At 44.1% G+C, this 17,236-nt stretch overlaps 1 protein-coding gene across 6 annotated transcripts in view; it reads left to right on the top strand.

Annotated features, from left to right (window-relative positions):
- The window catches only part of NBEA (neurobeachin), a 631,767-nt gene extending 629,169 nt beyond the window's left edge, over positions 1–2,598 (top strand). For all 6 annotated transcript variants that reach the window (XM_057532889.1, XM_057532888.1, XM_057532885.1 and 3 more), the window contains one exon: positions 755–2,598. In XM_057532889.1, the coding sequence (XP_057388872.1) occupies positions 755–845 (91 nt within the window). In that variant the 3' untranslated portion in view covers positions 846–2,598. The remainder of the gene's footprint in view (positions 1–754) is intronic.
- The last annotated feature ends 14,638 nt before the right edge of the window (positions 2,599–17,236 follow it).

The raw sequence follows: 17,236 nt of genomic DNA, 5'->3' as shown, positions 1-17,236 counted from the left end.
TAAGTATTTGAAATGATTTGTGTTCTTAAGTAGTTTAAATATTCTCCCGGATGTTCTTATTCATTCATGTATTCATGTTGCAAACATTTGCTGCCACCATCATAGATTAAGCACTGTGCACAGTCCTGAGGATACAAAACAGGATCACTGACCCCAAAGAGCTCAAATAATCATAATAAATGTATATGAGGGAAGCAGGAGCAGAGGAACAGAAGAAGGAAGTGATTAGCTCTTCTCAAGGGGTGCAGAGGGCAGGAAAGCTGTTGTAAGATCTTTATCCTTCACTCGGTATGGGGGAGAGAGTAGATGAGAGAGCATAGGCAAGTCTGTAGTCGTCTTAGTGGTCTCCCAGGAGGAGCAAGGAAAGTTACTAACCAAATTTCTATTTCTTTTTCAATCTCATCCTTAATTTCAATGATTATTGTTGTTTTATGATGTCCTTGATATGTTGGAACAGTAGCATATGCACGTAAGTTACAGCTTGACAGATAAACATACAGTGAGGATGCCTACTCAGAAAGTGTTTATCTGATGAGTTGTCTGATCAAAAGTTAATCAACACTTGGTCTGGCAGCCCAGGTGTTTTCAGAATTGATACAGCTTCTCCTAGGAGAACCAAGAATACATTTTAATCCTATCTGAGGGCACGCAAAACTAAAACCTGGTGAACTTTGAGATCGTGCTATTGTTTAGTGTAAAGTAGAACCACATCAGTGATTTTGTGTCTCTCTTAACTACCGCCTCTGCTTTTCAGGACTCTGATCACTGGCATGGCTTCTGGTAGCATTGTAGCTTTTAATATAGATTTTAATCGGTGGCATTATGAGCATCAGAACAGATACTGAAGACAAATGGAGAACCAAAAGCCACGTTAAAGCTGAGAGCACAAGTGCTGCATGGAAAGGCAATATCTCTGGTGGAAAAAACCCGTCTACATCGACCTCCGTTTGTACATTCCATCACACCCAGCAATAGCTGTACATTGCAGTCAGCAGTCATTTTACTTTGTGTGTTTTTTCACTACTGAACACCAGCTGCTACCAAGCAAGCTTATATCATGTAAATTATATGAATTAGGAGATGTTTTGGTAATTATTTCATATCTTGTTGTTTATTGAGAAAAGGTAGTAGGACGTGTCACAAGAGACTTTTGACAATTCTGAGGAACCTTGTGTCCAGTTGTTACAAAGTTTAAGCTTCGAACCTAACCTGCATCCCATTTCCAGCCTCTTTTCAAGCTGAGAAAAAAAAAAAAAAAAAAACACGTTTGATACTTTGTACATCAGATGCATCTTATTTAAAGGGATACTTTTGTAAAAGTAAAACCTTGTATAAAGAACAAAACATTTCTTAATTTTATTGTGGAGTTACAACGTGCATGTTCTTTAATCCTGAAGTCTTGATGGAATAGGTGCATTGACACTAGGAAATAGTAAGATCTGTCCAAGGACACAGCTTGTATGAAAGGATTGAATTTGGGCTCAATCAGTAATTTTTGACATTTTCACCAAAATACATAGTTTTGCACTTTTAAATCTAAATTCATCCCTTCTAAGTGAAATTTGCTCATAAAGCATTTGAATACTAAGCCATTATTTGCCATTTTGGTACTTGACACAAAGAAAATTCAGCCCTAACCTTCATAATTTGAAGACACAGCAGAAAGGGGGCTTAGGGATGAGGTCCTGGTTTTATTGTATAAATAGGAGTCCCAATCATTAGTTCCATAGTAATGACTTCCCAACTCCTGGACAACTCTTCCAGAATCATCCTGCTGGCTTAGCGTGTGTACATTAGGGGAGGAGAATCTGATGCTAACTTTTTTGCTGTTTCCCGCCCCCCCCCCCTTTGGTTCTTGAATAGCTTAGTTTCTTTAATAATAAGTCAGACTTTATTATAACAATAACTGACGTTATTCTTTTAGGTTCTTGTGAAATTTTCACCTAAAGCCACATTCTTAGCCTAAGGCACTTCATCTTTTATGATATAAAATGATGGCTATCAAATGATTTTCCATACATTGTACTGATCAAGTTATACACCCAGGGGTATATACACTTTATTCATGTTTCTTCTTTGTATATTTGGTGACTGTATCGTCATAGATATGTACATATTGTGTCGGTAGGGCTATGAGGCATGTTACAGGAATGTAATTTTCTCAGAATTTACACTCACTTGCAGTCATTTATTTAAAAAGATAAAACAAGATAATGGGTTCTTTGTATTGGCACTTTGCACCAGAAACATATCATTATTTATTGATGTGATTACTTATTTGTTATCCACCTTGTACTAGTAAGTTTTAGCACTGAATTCCTTCTTCATTGTTGTTTGTATTTATGAGATTCTGAAATTCTGGGGAATCGGCGTAATGATTAATTTATTCATCACCAGGCTGTAAGCAATATCTTGAGTTTGTAGCTTAGAATTGGGAGGATAATGAACATCTGGAAGACAAGTTCATTTCATCTTGAGATCATGGTGAAATATTTTGGATATATAAATTCCTTAAGCTATTGTAACCATGTTTTATTGCAAAGATGTAAAATATGCCAGATGTGTGTGAGTTGGAAATCAAAAAAAGAAAAATAAAATATGCAAAGAATTCACCGATTTTTTCACATTTCATTGGACACTTCACTTATGTGCATTCGTTATGTTGTCATACAAGTTTAAGAAATCAACGTCACCTCATATAAAGGCCTAGAGCATCTAAGAACATGAAATAGAGTCCTAATGAGGTTCTGTAATTTGCTGAAACATGAGCTTCTCTGCTTGACCATCTGGCAGGGATTTGGGGCACCAGTGACCAGAGGGAAACAGCGCTTGTTATTTCTTCTGCATAGTCCACTTTTGGGGTTATTTTTGTTTCATTTAAAAGAAACTAAATGCAGGTGAAGGGTGTAACAGCCCATTACATGAAAGTTAGCAAATCGTGCTATTTTCATTTGAACCACGCTTTCTAGAATTTATCGTTGACCAGGCACGACGCAGGTGGGAGTGGAGGAGCTGCTGACCAGAGCAGGCAGGTAGCAGGAGCTGGGCTGAGGGGCCTCCGGACAGGCCCAGGGAGCAACAGAACCACAGGTAAGCTTCCATCTGCATTCTCGGGACAAAAGGGACACAACCATATAGTAGCCTGAGAAAGCCTTGCTGCTGGCACTCTCCATCCTGGCCCCAGACCAGACGACTGTCAGTTATCCTCAGCCCGGCTGGCTCCCTCAACCCAGCCCTTCTCACAGCCCATCCATCACTCCTCAGGCTGGTCATTACCTCAAGGCCTCTTTAAACCGACTGCCCCACTTCCAGAACCATTGCCTGGACTGTCACCAAGACCTCTTGACCAGAATCTGGGCCTCACATCAGAACCCTCCCACTGTACTCCACGAGACTGCTGCCTGAGGGTCTGGCTACACCACCAGCCCAGTCATCCCACTGCCCAGCACCCTGCCATGGCTTCCTTGTGTTCCTAAACTCTGGTGGGTGAAAAATCACCTGGGGAGCTTATTTCGATGAGCAGAATCTAGGGCCCCATCCACCCAGGTGATTCTGATGTGGGTCACCCCTGGGCACATTTTTGACAACATTAATGTAAGGGATGAAGCCCAGACTCAGGAGAGCACAGAAGTCCTTCAGGAGGGAAGCAGTCTCATCTACTCCTCCCTTTGACACCCTGCACCTCAGGCAAACCCACCTACTACCAGTGGCTGAGATCTACCCTGTGCCTTGGTTCTTAGTGTGTTCCCTGCCCAGAGAGCTCCTCTTTATCTGCACCACCTGGTGGCACTCCTTGCTGCAAATTGGCCTAAACCAATTTGCTCATTTACAGGCTTTTTGGCAGGTAAAGGTAGTCCCCAAGCCCCACATCTTCACTATGTTATAATGAAAACAATGTTCAGGATCAATTTCTGCCACATTGTAGAAACACATCTTCAGCAAACACGTTTTACCAAGCAAGCAAGCATGAGACCATTCACAGAAGTCTTCTGTGAGCTTGGGAAGTCCAGTGCCTTTTTCGGTGATCTGACAATCATTGTACGTGGAAGATACACTGGAAGCAGATGCACTGGTCATCTGGAAGGGGGATCCCATTAGTCTTGTAATGCCATTAGCAACCAGACTCCTCCAACCCAATCATTTAGGAATCAAGCCTTGGGTACCACCCCAAGAGTACAGGCTAAAGACCTCGGTCGATTCTTATACCCTGGCTGTGGAGCAGTAGGAGAGGTCTCTAAAATACTGTAGCCAGTGTAGATTGAATTCACATCCATGAAATACCATTAATTTCATCAGCGATGCTAATTAAGAAGTCAGTAATTTCCCCACTGAAAAGTCAGTCTTAACATTCACTATCCTAACTAATAAAGCTTCTGGTCTCCTTTGGGATAAGGAAGCTGGAGCTCTGGTCCTTGACTTCACGTTGAGACTCTACTATTTAAATGATCTGGAGCGTAAATTTCTGATCAGGGAAACTGGCCCCTAGCGTGCAGAGAACATTAATACATACTATCACATTGCCTATACTGGGTATTTTAAAGTAAATTACAACATCATCACACTTCTACTTATTGTCATAGTCGCAGCTCAAGTGTCCCCTCCTCTATGAGGTCTTCCCTGACCCCTGGGTTAGCTTCCTACACCTGGCATGTCCCTGTCACTGCAGAGCAGTGTATTGTCATAGCTTACTTGCCTCTCCTCCATTGTGACTGTGAACTTCTTGGCAATGGAACTCTTTTATCTTGGATCCTTAGGGCAGTGTTGGATTCAGAGTAGATTGTCAGTAAATGTAGCTTTGTCAAATGTAGAGATAAATAGATGAAGCCCAGACCCCTGGGCAAATTTGGCAGGAATATTCAGGGGCCCTCCCTCTTCCCACTGCCCTGACACCCAAAGCTGCAGGTGGCCTCTCCCGCCCTGCACTGTGGTCCTTCTGGAGAGCTCCATTCTCCATTCTCTTACTGTCACAGCCAGTTCTAGGTATTTTTGCCATAAGTTTCTTTGCTGTAAGCATCTTTTCCCCAAACGTTTTTGCCACATAACTAATTGGCCATAAGGCAATTTTGCTGTAAAAGATAAAATAACTAAAAATAAAAGAGGGACATTAAAAAGGACATCACGAAACATGAACAATGAGTAACAAAATTAAGAGGACTTTATTGCAAAATACAAATATTTGAATACATTTAAAATGTGCATAGATTCATGGCAATACTGCTCAAATAACTGATTTTACTTTGGAGGTTTTACCTAAACACTTGTCTCCCAAGTCTTAAATTCATAGTATTTTACACTTTTTGTTTTTTTTTTTTTTTTGCTTTTTGATTTATCTCCTCCTTCAGCATTGCACTTTTTCCATAAAGTGTCTTTTTATATATATAAATTTATTTATTTATTTTTGGCTGCGTTGGGTCTTCGTTGGTGCATGCGGGCTTTCTCTAGTTGCCACGAGTTGGGGGCACTCTTAGCCACGGTGTACGGGCCTCTCACTGCAGTGGGCCCCCAGCCGCTCAGCTGTGGAACACGGACTCTAGGCGCACAGGCTTCAGTAGTTGTGGTGAGTGGGCTCAGCAGCTGTGGCTCGCGGGCTCTAGAGCGCAGGCTCAGTAGCTGTGGCGCACGGGCTTAGTTGCTCCGCTGCATGTGGGATCTTCCCGGACCAGGGATCGAACCCGTGTCCCCTACATTGGCAGGCGGATTCTTAACCTCTGTGCCTCCAAGGAAGTCCCCATAAAGTGTCTTCCTTCATTAAAAGATGTATCAGCCATCAGTTTCTAAATACTAGGATGCTATTTGTCACTGAGCTTTGTACTGGGTAGTGAAAGCCTTCTACACTGCTGTGTGCGCTGCCGTATTGTCACGTGTCGCACGTCCGCTGATAGAAGTTCCAGAGTTCTATGGGAGATGTGGGTCCAACTCTGCACCTTCCAGGCCTCTTTCTCCTCCAATGTAATGTGTTTCAAAATAAGAAATGCAACTATTGGGGCAAATCATCATCATCTGTCATGACTTTTGTATTATGTATGTCAAACGAAAGGGTCAGTTAGTTTATCTTTTACGACAAAACTGCCTTACGGCCAATTAATAGTGCAGCGAAAATATTTGCGGCAAAGAGGTTTACGGCCAGAATACGGGACGCAGTCACAGCCGTGGGCTTTTCCCAGCAAGGTTCAGGGACTCACCGATGATAGCAACGCCCAAGGCTACAAAAGAAGGACTATTTAAATGTTTAAATTTCTGCTCCCTACCCACCTTCATCCCGTCGGGAGAAGCGGCGCTGACAGATGATTTGAGGTAAGAGCTTCTCCTCATTTTCTGGGCCTTTGAGGCCGCTGAAGGGCAGGGTCCCGTTACTGGGCTCCTCACTCTGGAAGTGACTTTTTAGTTCTCTCGTCAGTTAAAATGGGGATAATAGTATCTGCATTGTGTTGTTTATAGCATAAGTCAAGCTTCAGTAGAGCTCGCTCGGCAGGTGGCCGTCACCTTCCACCGTCTAGGGCGTGTTTCGTTTCCGTCTGTTTGGCGTCCCTTTCCCTGTTTATCTGCTGTGGATCTTTTGGGGGTAACTTTTCCTCCTCTACCTGTCATGTGACTTTTTTTAACTGGGACTCGACCCCTGGGGACGTCCTGGACCCATCCCGGTCCCGCCATGTCACCTCCTTTCTGATGACCCCAGTGATTGGTCAAGGGTAGATCTACCAGTGACCTCCCGTGAAATTTTTATATTATGAAGGGAAGGAGAGAGAAGTCTCCTAGGGAGAGAGAAGTCTTCTCATTCTTCTGGTGCCACTAATCTGTCACTGAGAAACCGGGGACTGCCAGCAACCAGTTCCCCGTTGTGTAGAGAAAGCCCATTTGCAATAGTAGAGAATAAACCCTTGAGAGATGCCAGAACAGGAGCACTTGTTGCCACCCACGAGTCCCTGGGCACCCAAATTGCCCTCATTCTTAGAGGTTTCCCAGTTCTGGACCCCTGCTTTAGTCAATGGCCAGTGAATACTCCCCCCACCCCAAGTTGATCAAAGCTGTATTTTTTGGTGCTTGAGATCAAATCAAAGCATTCTTAATGAATACAGTTCCCTGCCTCTAGCTCCCTATCTCTGCTTAGAAAAATGTGACAAATTCAAATTTGGTAGTAAAGCTAAGAATATTCCTTGCCTATGTATGATCCCACAGTCTCATGTTTAGATAAAGATCCAAGGGAAACCCCTGCTTCCATCCATCAGCAAGACATGGAAAAGAATGCTCTTGGCAGCTTTGTGCCCGGTAATCAAACATAGATGTTGATTTAAAAATACCAGCGCAAGAGAGTACGTGTTCCATGTTATATAAAGTACAAAGACTGGTGAAACTGATATGTGCTGTCAGAAATCAGAATTGTGGTTACTCGATGGGAGGTCATGAGTGGTGAGGGCCACGCCGGGGTTCCTGGGCGCTGGAGGTCTGTTCTGCCACGTTGGGCTCCTTCTCAGGAGCTGCGTTTGTTATGCAGGTCCGTTCACCTTGTGAACATTCACTGAGCGGTCCAGTGAAGATTTGTGTCCTTTTCTGTGTGTATGTTATACTTCAGTTAAAAAATGTTCTTTTAAAACTTAAAAATATGCCCGGCCTCACACTGGCTCCTGCAACCACTCTGAATTTGTCAGCCCTGAGCCAGTCCTGTCCTCAGAGCCAGTGACCGCCGTCTCCACCTGCCCCTTTCCCCTGTGGTTTTTAGGTCTGCCATCTTGGCTGCCCTGTCTTGATAAGCACTGTTTTTTTCTTTTTTCTTGGCTCCATGCCACCTCCTCCACGAAGCCCCCCTCCCTGTGTGGTTGGTGCCTATCTCTCAATGCACGTGGTTGCTTTCACACACCTCTCCTTTTGCACCATCTCCCTGTATTCTCACGGCTCACTGACACACATCTCCCTTCCACTACACGACAACTCAACTGCCAGGATTTTTCCTTTTGGTGTTGCACGCATTTAGCACAAAACCGCATTGTCACTGTCGTTTATGGGTCTATCTCTTCCACTGGACTGTGAACTAACATGCTAAGCCCTTGAAAATGTTGATTGAATGAATGAATAAACCAATGAGTAAGTAAATGCATGGGTCATGTGGGAAAAAAACCAATAAGCTTGAGACTTGAAGACTTGGGTCTGAGCCCTAGCTCCCCTGCCCAGTGACCTTGGGCAGGTTATGGAAACTTTGTAAGGTTCAGCTCTTCAGGTGTACAATAGAGAAAGCCCTGTGCGGGCTGCATTTTTTCCAAATCACAAAGCGCTGCCTCCCTGTGAGGTATTCCCCCTGAACAGAGAAGCCCTCAGGCGCCAGGTTGAGTATTTTGATGACGTGGCCAAAACTCACAGGAACGGCTGCGTGTGCTTTTGAATGGAATCTGTGCTGTGTGTGGGAGAGGCAGGGCCAGCAGCTTCCCGCCACCACCTGCAGACATAAATCTGGATTTCAGTTCTGGTTAGCACCTAGTAAGACAGAAAGATTTTGTTTGTTTGAGTTCTGTTCTTCTGTGGTGCCCCTTCCCGATCACACAGAAACAAAACGGGAGGCCACTCAACACCGCTGGGAGAGCCTGCTTCCCAGCAGGGCCTTCTCTGAGTGTCCGTTCTTTTGAATGATGATGTGTTTTCCCTGTCGGTGATTAGAGCCAAAACCCTGGTAGGGAAGCTTGTGGTGAGAAGCTCGGAGGCCTCTGTACAGACTTTCCTCCCCTCTGTGTGGCAAGAGGTTCCCACGGGGATTATTCTGAAGGCAGCATGGCCCTGGGCTTCACGGTCTGAGCCAACGCCCCTCAGGCTGAAGGTGACTTCAGGAAGAGTCAAGCTCTCCATGCCCAGAGCAGGGGGTAGGGCCAGGCCACGGGCCCAAGGGGAGGATCCCTTAAGGGTGTTGTTGAGGGGCTGCAGGGGTCATCTGGTCCTCTCAACTCCTCTGTCCTACTAGGTTGCTGATGGCCAGAGAGGTCATGACCTCTGCCGGGGTCTCCCCTCCATCAGCCAGGTTTCTTACTTACAAGCAGAGAAAACCAGTTCTGGGTAATTGAAACAGAAGAGTGATTTGTGGGAGAGGTACCGGAAAGCCTTCTCCATTTCAGGCTGGATGGTAGACCAGGCTCCCTGAAGGCCCTTCCCAAATAGAACAACTACGATTTGGGATCAAATACTAAAACCCTGTTTTAAATGCATTGCTGAGCTGGCACAAAAGGAAAGACCACCCCCCCCCCCCTCCAAGAGGCTAAGCACCAAGGGAAAGTGGAAGCCCAGGCCACCTGCAAAGGGTTGTTTCGGGAAGAAAGGAGATGGGGCAGCAGTGCCCCTGGCCCAGGGGTGGCCCAGAGACCCCCGAGCACTCAGCAAGTGCAGGTTCTCACCGAGAGCATCGTGGGGGTTGCAGGGTTTTGTTTGTGTGCTGGTCTGTCGTTCTTGCTTTTTGTTTTATGTGAGAAAATGGGAGACCTTTGACATCCTCATGGAGATGGAGTAGTTGAAATGACTGGCCGAGGGTGAGAATGATAACATTCACAAAACACATGTCCATACGCAGGGATTTAAAAATAGAGAACAGTAGGAAGTAGGAAGAAAAGCAACTATGCTAACCAAAATGATGAGCACAGCTGCTGTGATTGAACTTCAAATTCCTCTGGCGTTTCAGGCAGTGCCAGCCAAAAACAAAAGAGGGAAGCGGAGCACCTACAGTGACTGATGGCTGCCAGCCTCGTTGAGTGCCCACTGGGTGCCCATGTTGTTTTGTGACTGAAACACACTGTTTCTTATCCTCAGAACAGCCACATAAGGTGGACATCATCATTCCTGTTGTTCACAGAAGGGGCCTGAGAGGCTAGCGATCTTGTCGAAGGCCACACACAAAGCTTTCCTCACAATAAACTTGGAATTAATTCCTCTTTATATGTGGGACACCAAGAAATCAAAGGAGCAATGGTTTTATAGCACACGCAAATGCAGTTTTTATTTGACTTTTTCTATAGTAGACAAATTCTGTGCAAGGCCCTGGGTTCAGAGCAGGGGTGACAGTGTGGTGGGGAGACTCAGGGGCCACTCACCACTGCAGTCCCAAATATGACAGTTGTGAGGAATGCAGGAAGATGGCCATCCAGGTCTCTAATTCCATGGTGCTGTAGCATGGGATCCTGAAAGAGCTGCGCTGATGCTCATATTTTATTTTTAAATAAGCTATATCCACACGATTGCACCTATAGTTAAATAACTACATTCCAAACCAGTCCCCAGTCTCTGTTCTTGCTAAGAGAGGTGTAAGGCCCAGCTGAGGCGCCTCAGTCCTTTCAGCTGCTTTCTTCATGTAGGAGGATCAGGAAAGAAGGTCCAGGCTGAAATAAATTGTCCCGGGCAGGAGAGGTCAGGCCCGAAGGAACTGGTTTCAGTTCAGAAGGAAAACAGACAGGGGTGGAGTAGAGAGGGGAGGGGAGAGAAGGGACCCCCTCTGGGAGAAGGGCGGTGTCTGGTTCCAGCTGAAGGGCTGGGAACTGGGTCTGGGAACTTCCCCCTCTTTGCTCCTCTTCCTCTCCTCCCCCTCCCCCTTTCCCCCTTCTCTTTCCCTTCCCCCCACCATCCTCTCTCTCCTGATCCCCTCACCACATCCTTCTCCTGTTTGCTTAACTGTGTCTTTCCACCCCACTCTGATTCTAGATGATTCTCTAGCCTATTGAAGTAGATTGGAGCCCAAAACTGCTTTGAGGAGACATGAAAAAACTAAAATGATGGGAATTAAAGGAAGATCTAGGAAGGGTTTGAAACCGAGAAGGGAGGTGATCAGAGCACTTTCTAAACATAAACACCTGCACTTTTGTTCAACTTGAGACATAAAGACAGTATGTCTCTATTTTACGTAAGTGCATATCAAGGTATAAATGAATATGACTTCAGATTGAACTCTGAAAAGTCAGTATTATACCAACAGAAATACCGCAACCCTGTTCTTAAATAGCACACGGGAAGCCAGAATCCCGAAGCCAGCCAGTCTTGTGATCACCACTTCAGTACAGTTGTGGGCAGAGTGCAAGGAGCAGAGGGGTCCCCTGTGCAGGGCTGGCACTGGGGTAGGCTGCCTGCAAGAGGTGGTGACAGGAAGCTGAGACCTGAAAGATGGGGGTTTTAGCTGAGAAGAGGATGTGAGGAAGGAGAGGCAGTGACCTCCTACTCTTGGGGAATTCCTACTCCTTGGGTGTCAAGGTTTCACACAGGGAGTGTGCAGGCAAAGCCAGGGGCTCCTCAGGAAGCACGTGGCTCTTAGCAGGTGCACGGACAGTCAGAAGAGGTGGCTCAGTTGGACAGTTCTGAAAGCGGGTATTACATAGTGCCCAACTCGGCCCTCATAACTTCAGGAGCATCCCAGGGCACATTGGATTCAGGCAGCAGAGTCTCTGCTGTGTCCCCCAAATCTGAACATATGGGTTTCCTTTAGGAACTCAGAAATGAATATTGGAGCCTGCAGGTGCCTGTGTTGGGTGGTGAGTTGTTGGTTTCCTCTTAAGTTTCACTAATAAGTTGTAATGAAGGTGGAAACAAGCCTTGTCTTTCTGGTTATGAAAGTGCATTTTCCTCCTCGTCACTAGCATGGACTTCATGGGCCTCCCGACAGGAGCCTCCTACCTGGTCCTGTGGCGGGATGGCAAGCACAGCTTCCCGAGGGAGCTTGCCCCGTGGTTGGACAGATCTGAAATGTTTCGCTCTTCTTCTTACAAAAAAAATATATACTTCATTGAAACCTACAATCATACCCCTGGCTCTGACCCTGGAAGCAGAACAAACTAGTACTGGATAAAATGAACAATTCCACTGGTACCAGGAGCCCCAGTTTTCCTTAGAGAGTGTCTGTTTCTTATGGGAGGGACCTCAACATCAAAACCGTCACAATTCATTAATTAATAGGAGAATACCATCTTCCTACTTAATTTGACAAAGGGGCCTCCAACCAGTTCATCTAAATGTGAGACCAGATTATTTATTTATGAACTGAAAATGAGGGACATAGAAAGAAAAAAAAAATCCCTATTTCACAGAACCTCAGATATCTATCTACAAAGTCAGAGGGTCATGAGTGTTTACATTGATTTTTGTAAGTAGAATGCAGATTTTATAAGAGCATTAATGTTTGATCCATAGACAGGCCAAGGAGAAATGCAAAGTTGTTGCATTATCCTCCTCAGATTTTCTACATCAGGTAAAAGGCAGTGTGGAACTTCTCGATGTCTGGGAATGAGATCCAGTTGTTCCTTATATACTATGATGAGAAATCCAGACCTGAAGTTCTAAGGAGAAAACTGGCACAGGTTTAGAGTGGGAGCTATTGAAGTAAATGAAAAGGCATGTGAGATATTGGTATGGATATTGGGGTAACCCTTTGAGAAAATTGAGTAAAAGATTATACTCTGAGCTTATAAGGAAAGGCACATAATTGAAGGAGTAAACAGAAGTAAAAATTTGGGCAAAAATCAGAGCAAACCATTTCAACTCTTTTTTGGCAATATGGAGGTTTAACTATTCAAAAACCATCCCGCTACAAAACATCTAAAAATGTTGGAGTCGACAAAAACCTAAGGGAGGTCACTACAGGCCAAAAACAAAGCTGAGTCATGAATCCAGAGAGCTATATTTTATGAAAAATACTATTACTCTAAGGTCATTTGCCAATCCCCAGTTTCCAAAAAAATAAAAATAAAAATAAAGCGAGCCAGTAAACAGTTTAAATACAAAATTTCTTTTCTTGGGACTTTGTTCAGTTTTAGGCAGTTGATCAGATGGGGAAAGTGACCAGGTCCCAGACTGGACAGTTGTCCTGGATCAGTCAGCCTTCAGGATTGTCAGCAGGGAATCTCTCCTTCCACAACATGCATTACTAAAACTGTACCACAGCCCACCATACCCCTAATGCCATCTTGTTTATTAGCTGAAGAAACTCAAACTCTAGGTTTCCCTTTGCCATCTGTTGTACATTGTTAAGTTATGCTTAGGCAAAAAAAACAAAAAAATTAGATGTAGTAAACTCAGGAGAAGCTTCTTGGGTGTTGTATTTGATGTTACCTCCAACCTGCTCAGACTTGTTTTTGTTTCTGGTTGTTACCAAACCAAGAACTGGAGGACTGAGACTCATGCACACAGAGGGAAGTCCTTGTAGGACCAGGGAAAGGAAAGTGCTCAAAGACTAAGTATCAGTAGCCTTGACTTCTACTTTCCACAGCTGTTTGGAAAGCAGGCTTAAGAACGAGCAGCGATCATTCGGGACTTCGTCGGGGGCAGCCCATATAAGAACGGACACATGATGGCTTATAAAAGCACCACTGAATGCCTGCAGTTGGGAGGGATGTGAAATGACATCACACAGGGAGGGTTTTGGCTCAATTAGGGGATCTGTTTTCTGATGGACCCCAATCAGGAACTGCTCTCAGGCTCAAGAGCTAGTGAGGTAGAGCAGACTCTCAACAGGCCAGAACAGAGAATCGTCCGGCTGACTAAGAAGGAGACAATGACTAGCCAATTTTAAATGTTCAGCAGAAAATACAGCAAGGAGGAAGTCTCCTTAGAAATAATGTTTATAAGATGGCATTCTGAAAATGAACCCTAACAATTACACAACTATGGACTGAATTCTTCTGCATGAAAAAACATCCTGACGTACAAACCTGCCATTGCGATACGGGCTGGACTGGGACAAAAGCAGGGGGACTCCCACGAGGGTGAAGGCGGCAGAGCTTACGCCTCATCAGAGTAACACCCGAAGTCACACCTGGTGAAGGGTTTCCACCCGTTTTTTAAATCAAGCAAGAAATAGAGGCTCATTTTATAATTCCACTGCTTTATTAGCAGTATTTTTTGCGTTAGGTGATTATGGTTTTCATTTCCAAGTGTGGGTCCAGCCATCTAATCTTTCATTTCTTACCTGAAGTCTTAAGTTCAAGAAATTCTCCACGTTTTGTCGTAGAGGCCTCTGTACAGAGAGAAATTTATGACACCGTTAAAGACAAGCATCCGGTTCCCTGGATGGGGTGAAACTAGGGAAGTACCCCCCAGCCAGGAGTCCCCAACAGAACTGTACTAGTCAGCTCGGGCTGCCGTAACAGAATACCCCAGACTGAGGGGCTTAGACAACAGAAGTTAGGCTTTTCACAGTTCTGGAAGCTAGAAGTCTAACTTCAGGGTTAGGGTTGTTTTCTTTCTTCCTGGCTTGTAGACAACCGCCCTCTTGCTGTGTCCTCACATGGCCTTTTCTCTCTGCATGCTGGGGGGAGGGGGTGGGGGATGGATTTCTGGCATCTCTTCTTATTTCTATAAGGACACCAGTCCTACTGGATTAGGGCCCACCCTTATGACCTCATTTATCCTTAAATGCCTCCTTAGTCCCCATCTCCACATACAGTCACATTGGGGTTAGGGCTTCAATATATGAATTTGGGGAAGATACAATTCAGTCCAAAACAAGACTATTGCTGTATGGAAGGTCATTTGTGACATTCGAGCATATGACAAAACCCCAGACTTGTATATACCTCCCAGCTGAGAGGAAAAAGCATTGCCTTCGCCTTCACAAGACATGGCTTTGAATCGCCTACAACTTATCTGCTGTAGTGATCTTGGGCAAGTTCCTTAACAGGGTTTTTGTGAGGGTCACATAAGATATTATGTGAAAATGTATAGTCCTAAGCCCTACAAATGGAAGAAAACTAATGCGTTATAGTTCAGTAAGACTTTTTGATCATTCTGTATGCTCACCATCAAAATAATGTGACTGGGTAGGGTCAAATAAGGAACTTATATGGCTACAGTATGGGTCATTTTAGGAAAAAGCAACTTGAGTCGATTTCCAGAGTTTTTCAGGGTTAATTTTCTCATTTTCGTTCCCTTGTACCAAAATATGAACAGCTCTACTGCCAAAAATTATGTCCTTTGCCCTATTTTCCAAAGCTGTCCTCCTTCTCCTTCCAAAAGTGAAAAAGGATTAGGATTAACAGTTAGATAAACTAGTATGTATGTGTCTTTCATGGAGAAAAAGCAGAATTCACTTACTCAGTTAGTCATTTTTCTAACAATCAAACACTCTGTCCTGAAGCCCTTTAAACTGGATATTGTGTTGAATGATGTCACTAATGTTAATTGACAGTTTGCTGGAAACTGTCTCTTAAAAACTCTCAATTTCTGTTCAAGACCTGTTTATTTTGTTACAGAATTAGAAATCAAGGAGAAACTTCCAGAAAGAAAAAGTGTGTATGTGTGTGTGCGTGCATGTGTTTTGGCTTTTATACTAGGAAGGTCATTTGCAAGAGAGAGACAAAAAAAAGAAGAAGAAACAAGTAGAAATGAAATTAGACCTGTGTTTATACAGTTCTCCACGTTGGCCCAGGACTTATTTTTGAAAGTTTGTAAACTAGCCTTCCAGTTTAAATTGAATAAGTAGGTGCAGCTGAGTAAATGGGGAGACGCTGGTTTGCGACCATGTGTTTTCACTTTAAAATTACATTGAAGAGGAACAGAGGGGGTTAGAAACAAAAATAAGAAAGGGAGATATAAGACAGGCTGTGTTTAAAGGGAAAATGTGAGAAAACGAAGAGTCAAAACAGAAGTACTCTTTGCTTGGCCCGAGGGGCCCGAGGCTGCTCCACCCTGATAGCAGAGAAAGAACAGCCTTCTCAGAGCCGTCCCTCCAGACCTGGCAACGGATGCAGGAACCTGCCAGGCAGGGAACCCCACACACCGAAAGGCAGGGTGCTGGCACGGGACTATAAAAGGTCAGGAGACATTCTGGGATGGTCTGGATTAAAGACACGTCCATCCAGGAGGGAGTCTCCCCCTAGTGTCCCCGGGGCAGAACCAACCCCCAGTATCTGAGGTTGTAACCGTATTTGGAGATAAGGTCTTTAAAAGTGATTGAGTTAAAACGACGCTGTTATAGGGTGGGTCCTAACCTGATCGGACGGCGTCCTTATAAGAATAGAGCCAGGGGTGTGTGCTCACAGCCGAAAGACCACGTGAGGACACGGAGGGAGGAGAGCCATCTGCAAGCTGAGAGAGGAGGAGAAACCAGCCCTGCTGGCACCTTGATCTTGGACTTCCAGCCTCCAGAACTGTGAGAAATAAGTTTCTGTTATTTAAGTCCCGCAGTCTGTGATACTTTGTTAGGACATCCCCAGCAAACTAACTGGGTGCTGAAGAAAACCACACCCACAGCACCCATTAAAGGGGGGTTGTTTTCTTGCCAGTACCAACATGGAAAGAATCATGTGGCTTCTCACTTTAACACCAGGGGAATTGCTTAGTTTCTGCCTCCTTAACTGCGCAGGGCACGTTGTAAAAGCCATCTGGACACTGTAATCACTTCTGGGAGATTCTAAAAGACTTCCTTCAACTTATCCCAGTAATCTGCAACATCCCTGTTAAGGATTAAATTATGCCCCCCCCAAATATGTTGGAGTCCTAACCCCCATACCTCAGCAAGTGACTTTATTTGGAAATAGGGTCTTTTTTTGTTTTTGTTTTAATGGTAATTTATTTGTCATTGTAATTTATGACAAACCAAAGTACAATTTATTCTGAATGTTTTCCAGAAGTCTTTCTTCCAAAAAGAAAAAAAAAAGCATTTAGTATTATAAAGAATTATATTTAAAGGCAACCAATGTAGAATCCATTGACCTCTTGAGGGTACCTGAAATATAATTAAACTACAATCATCAAGGCTTTTACAATTCATAGTTCTAAACAAGAGTATTATTTATAAAGAAGTGCAAATTGACTTCTACTTTCAACTTTAATTAAATGAAGACACTCAGTATTCTTCCTGAATAATAGTTTTTCACATTTCATGCTTTCATCTATTAACAATCATTTTGTAATGAAACAGTCTTCATCTACTCTTATCCCAGCTCTTGTGATGATTTCTAAATGTAGGAAGGTCTGTGAAACATAAGGTGCTACACTTAACCTGGTTGGCCTCAGTACCATGAATTTTTCTTCTGCTGAAGTTTTAAGTGAATATATGTTACAACCAAGTTCTTTTGAGATAAAGCTTGAGCTGCTGTCAGGAACCATAAACGTTACTCTGGAACAGTTACTCTTCTGTTTAAACTTCATTACTGCAGAGGAAAAATGTTCCACCGTGGGTTGATGTTTTGGAATGTCTTAACTTCTGAGTCTCAAAGCTGGACAGGGTCTACCTTTTAGAGAACTGGCACCCATAATGCCACTAGTGAGCTGGTCATCTGCTTCCACC

The sequence above is a fragment of the Balaenoptera acutorostrata genome, chromosome 18 (genome assembly GCF_949987535.1).
Source record: "Balaenoptera acutorostrata chromosome 18, mBalAcu1.1, whole genome shotgun sequence".
Taxonomy (NCBI): domain Eukaryota; kingdom Metazoa; phylum Chordata; class Mammalia; order Artiodactyla; family Balaenopteridae; genus Balaenoptera; species Balaenoptera acutorostrata.
This window is presented reverse-complemented; position numbering and strand designations above follow the sequence as displayed.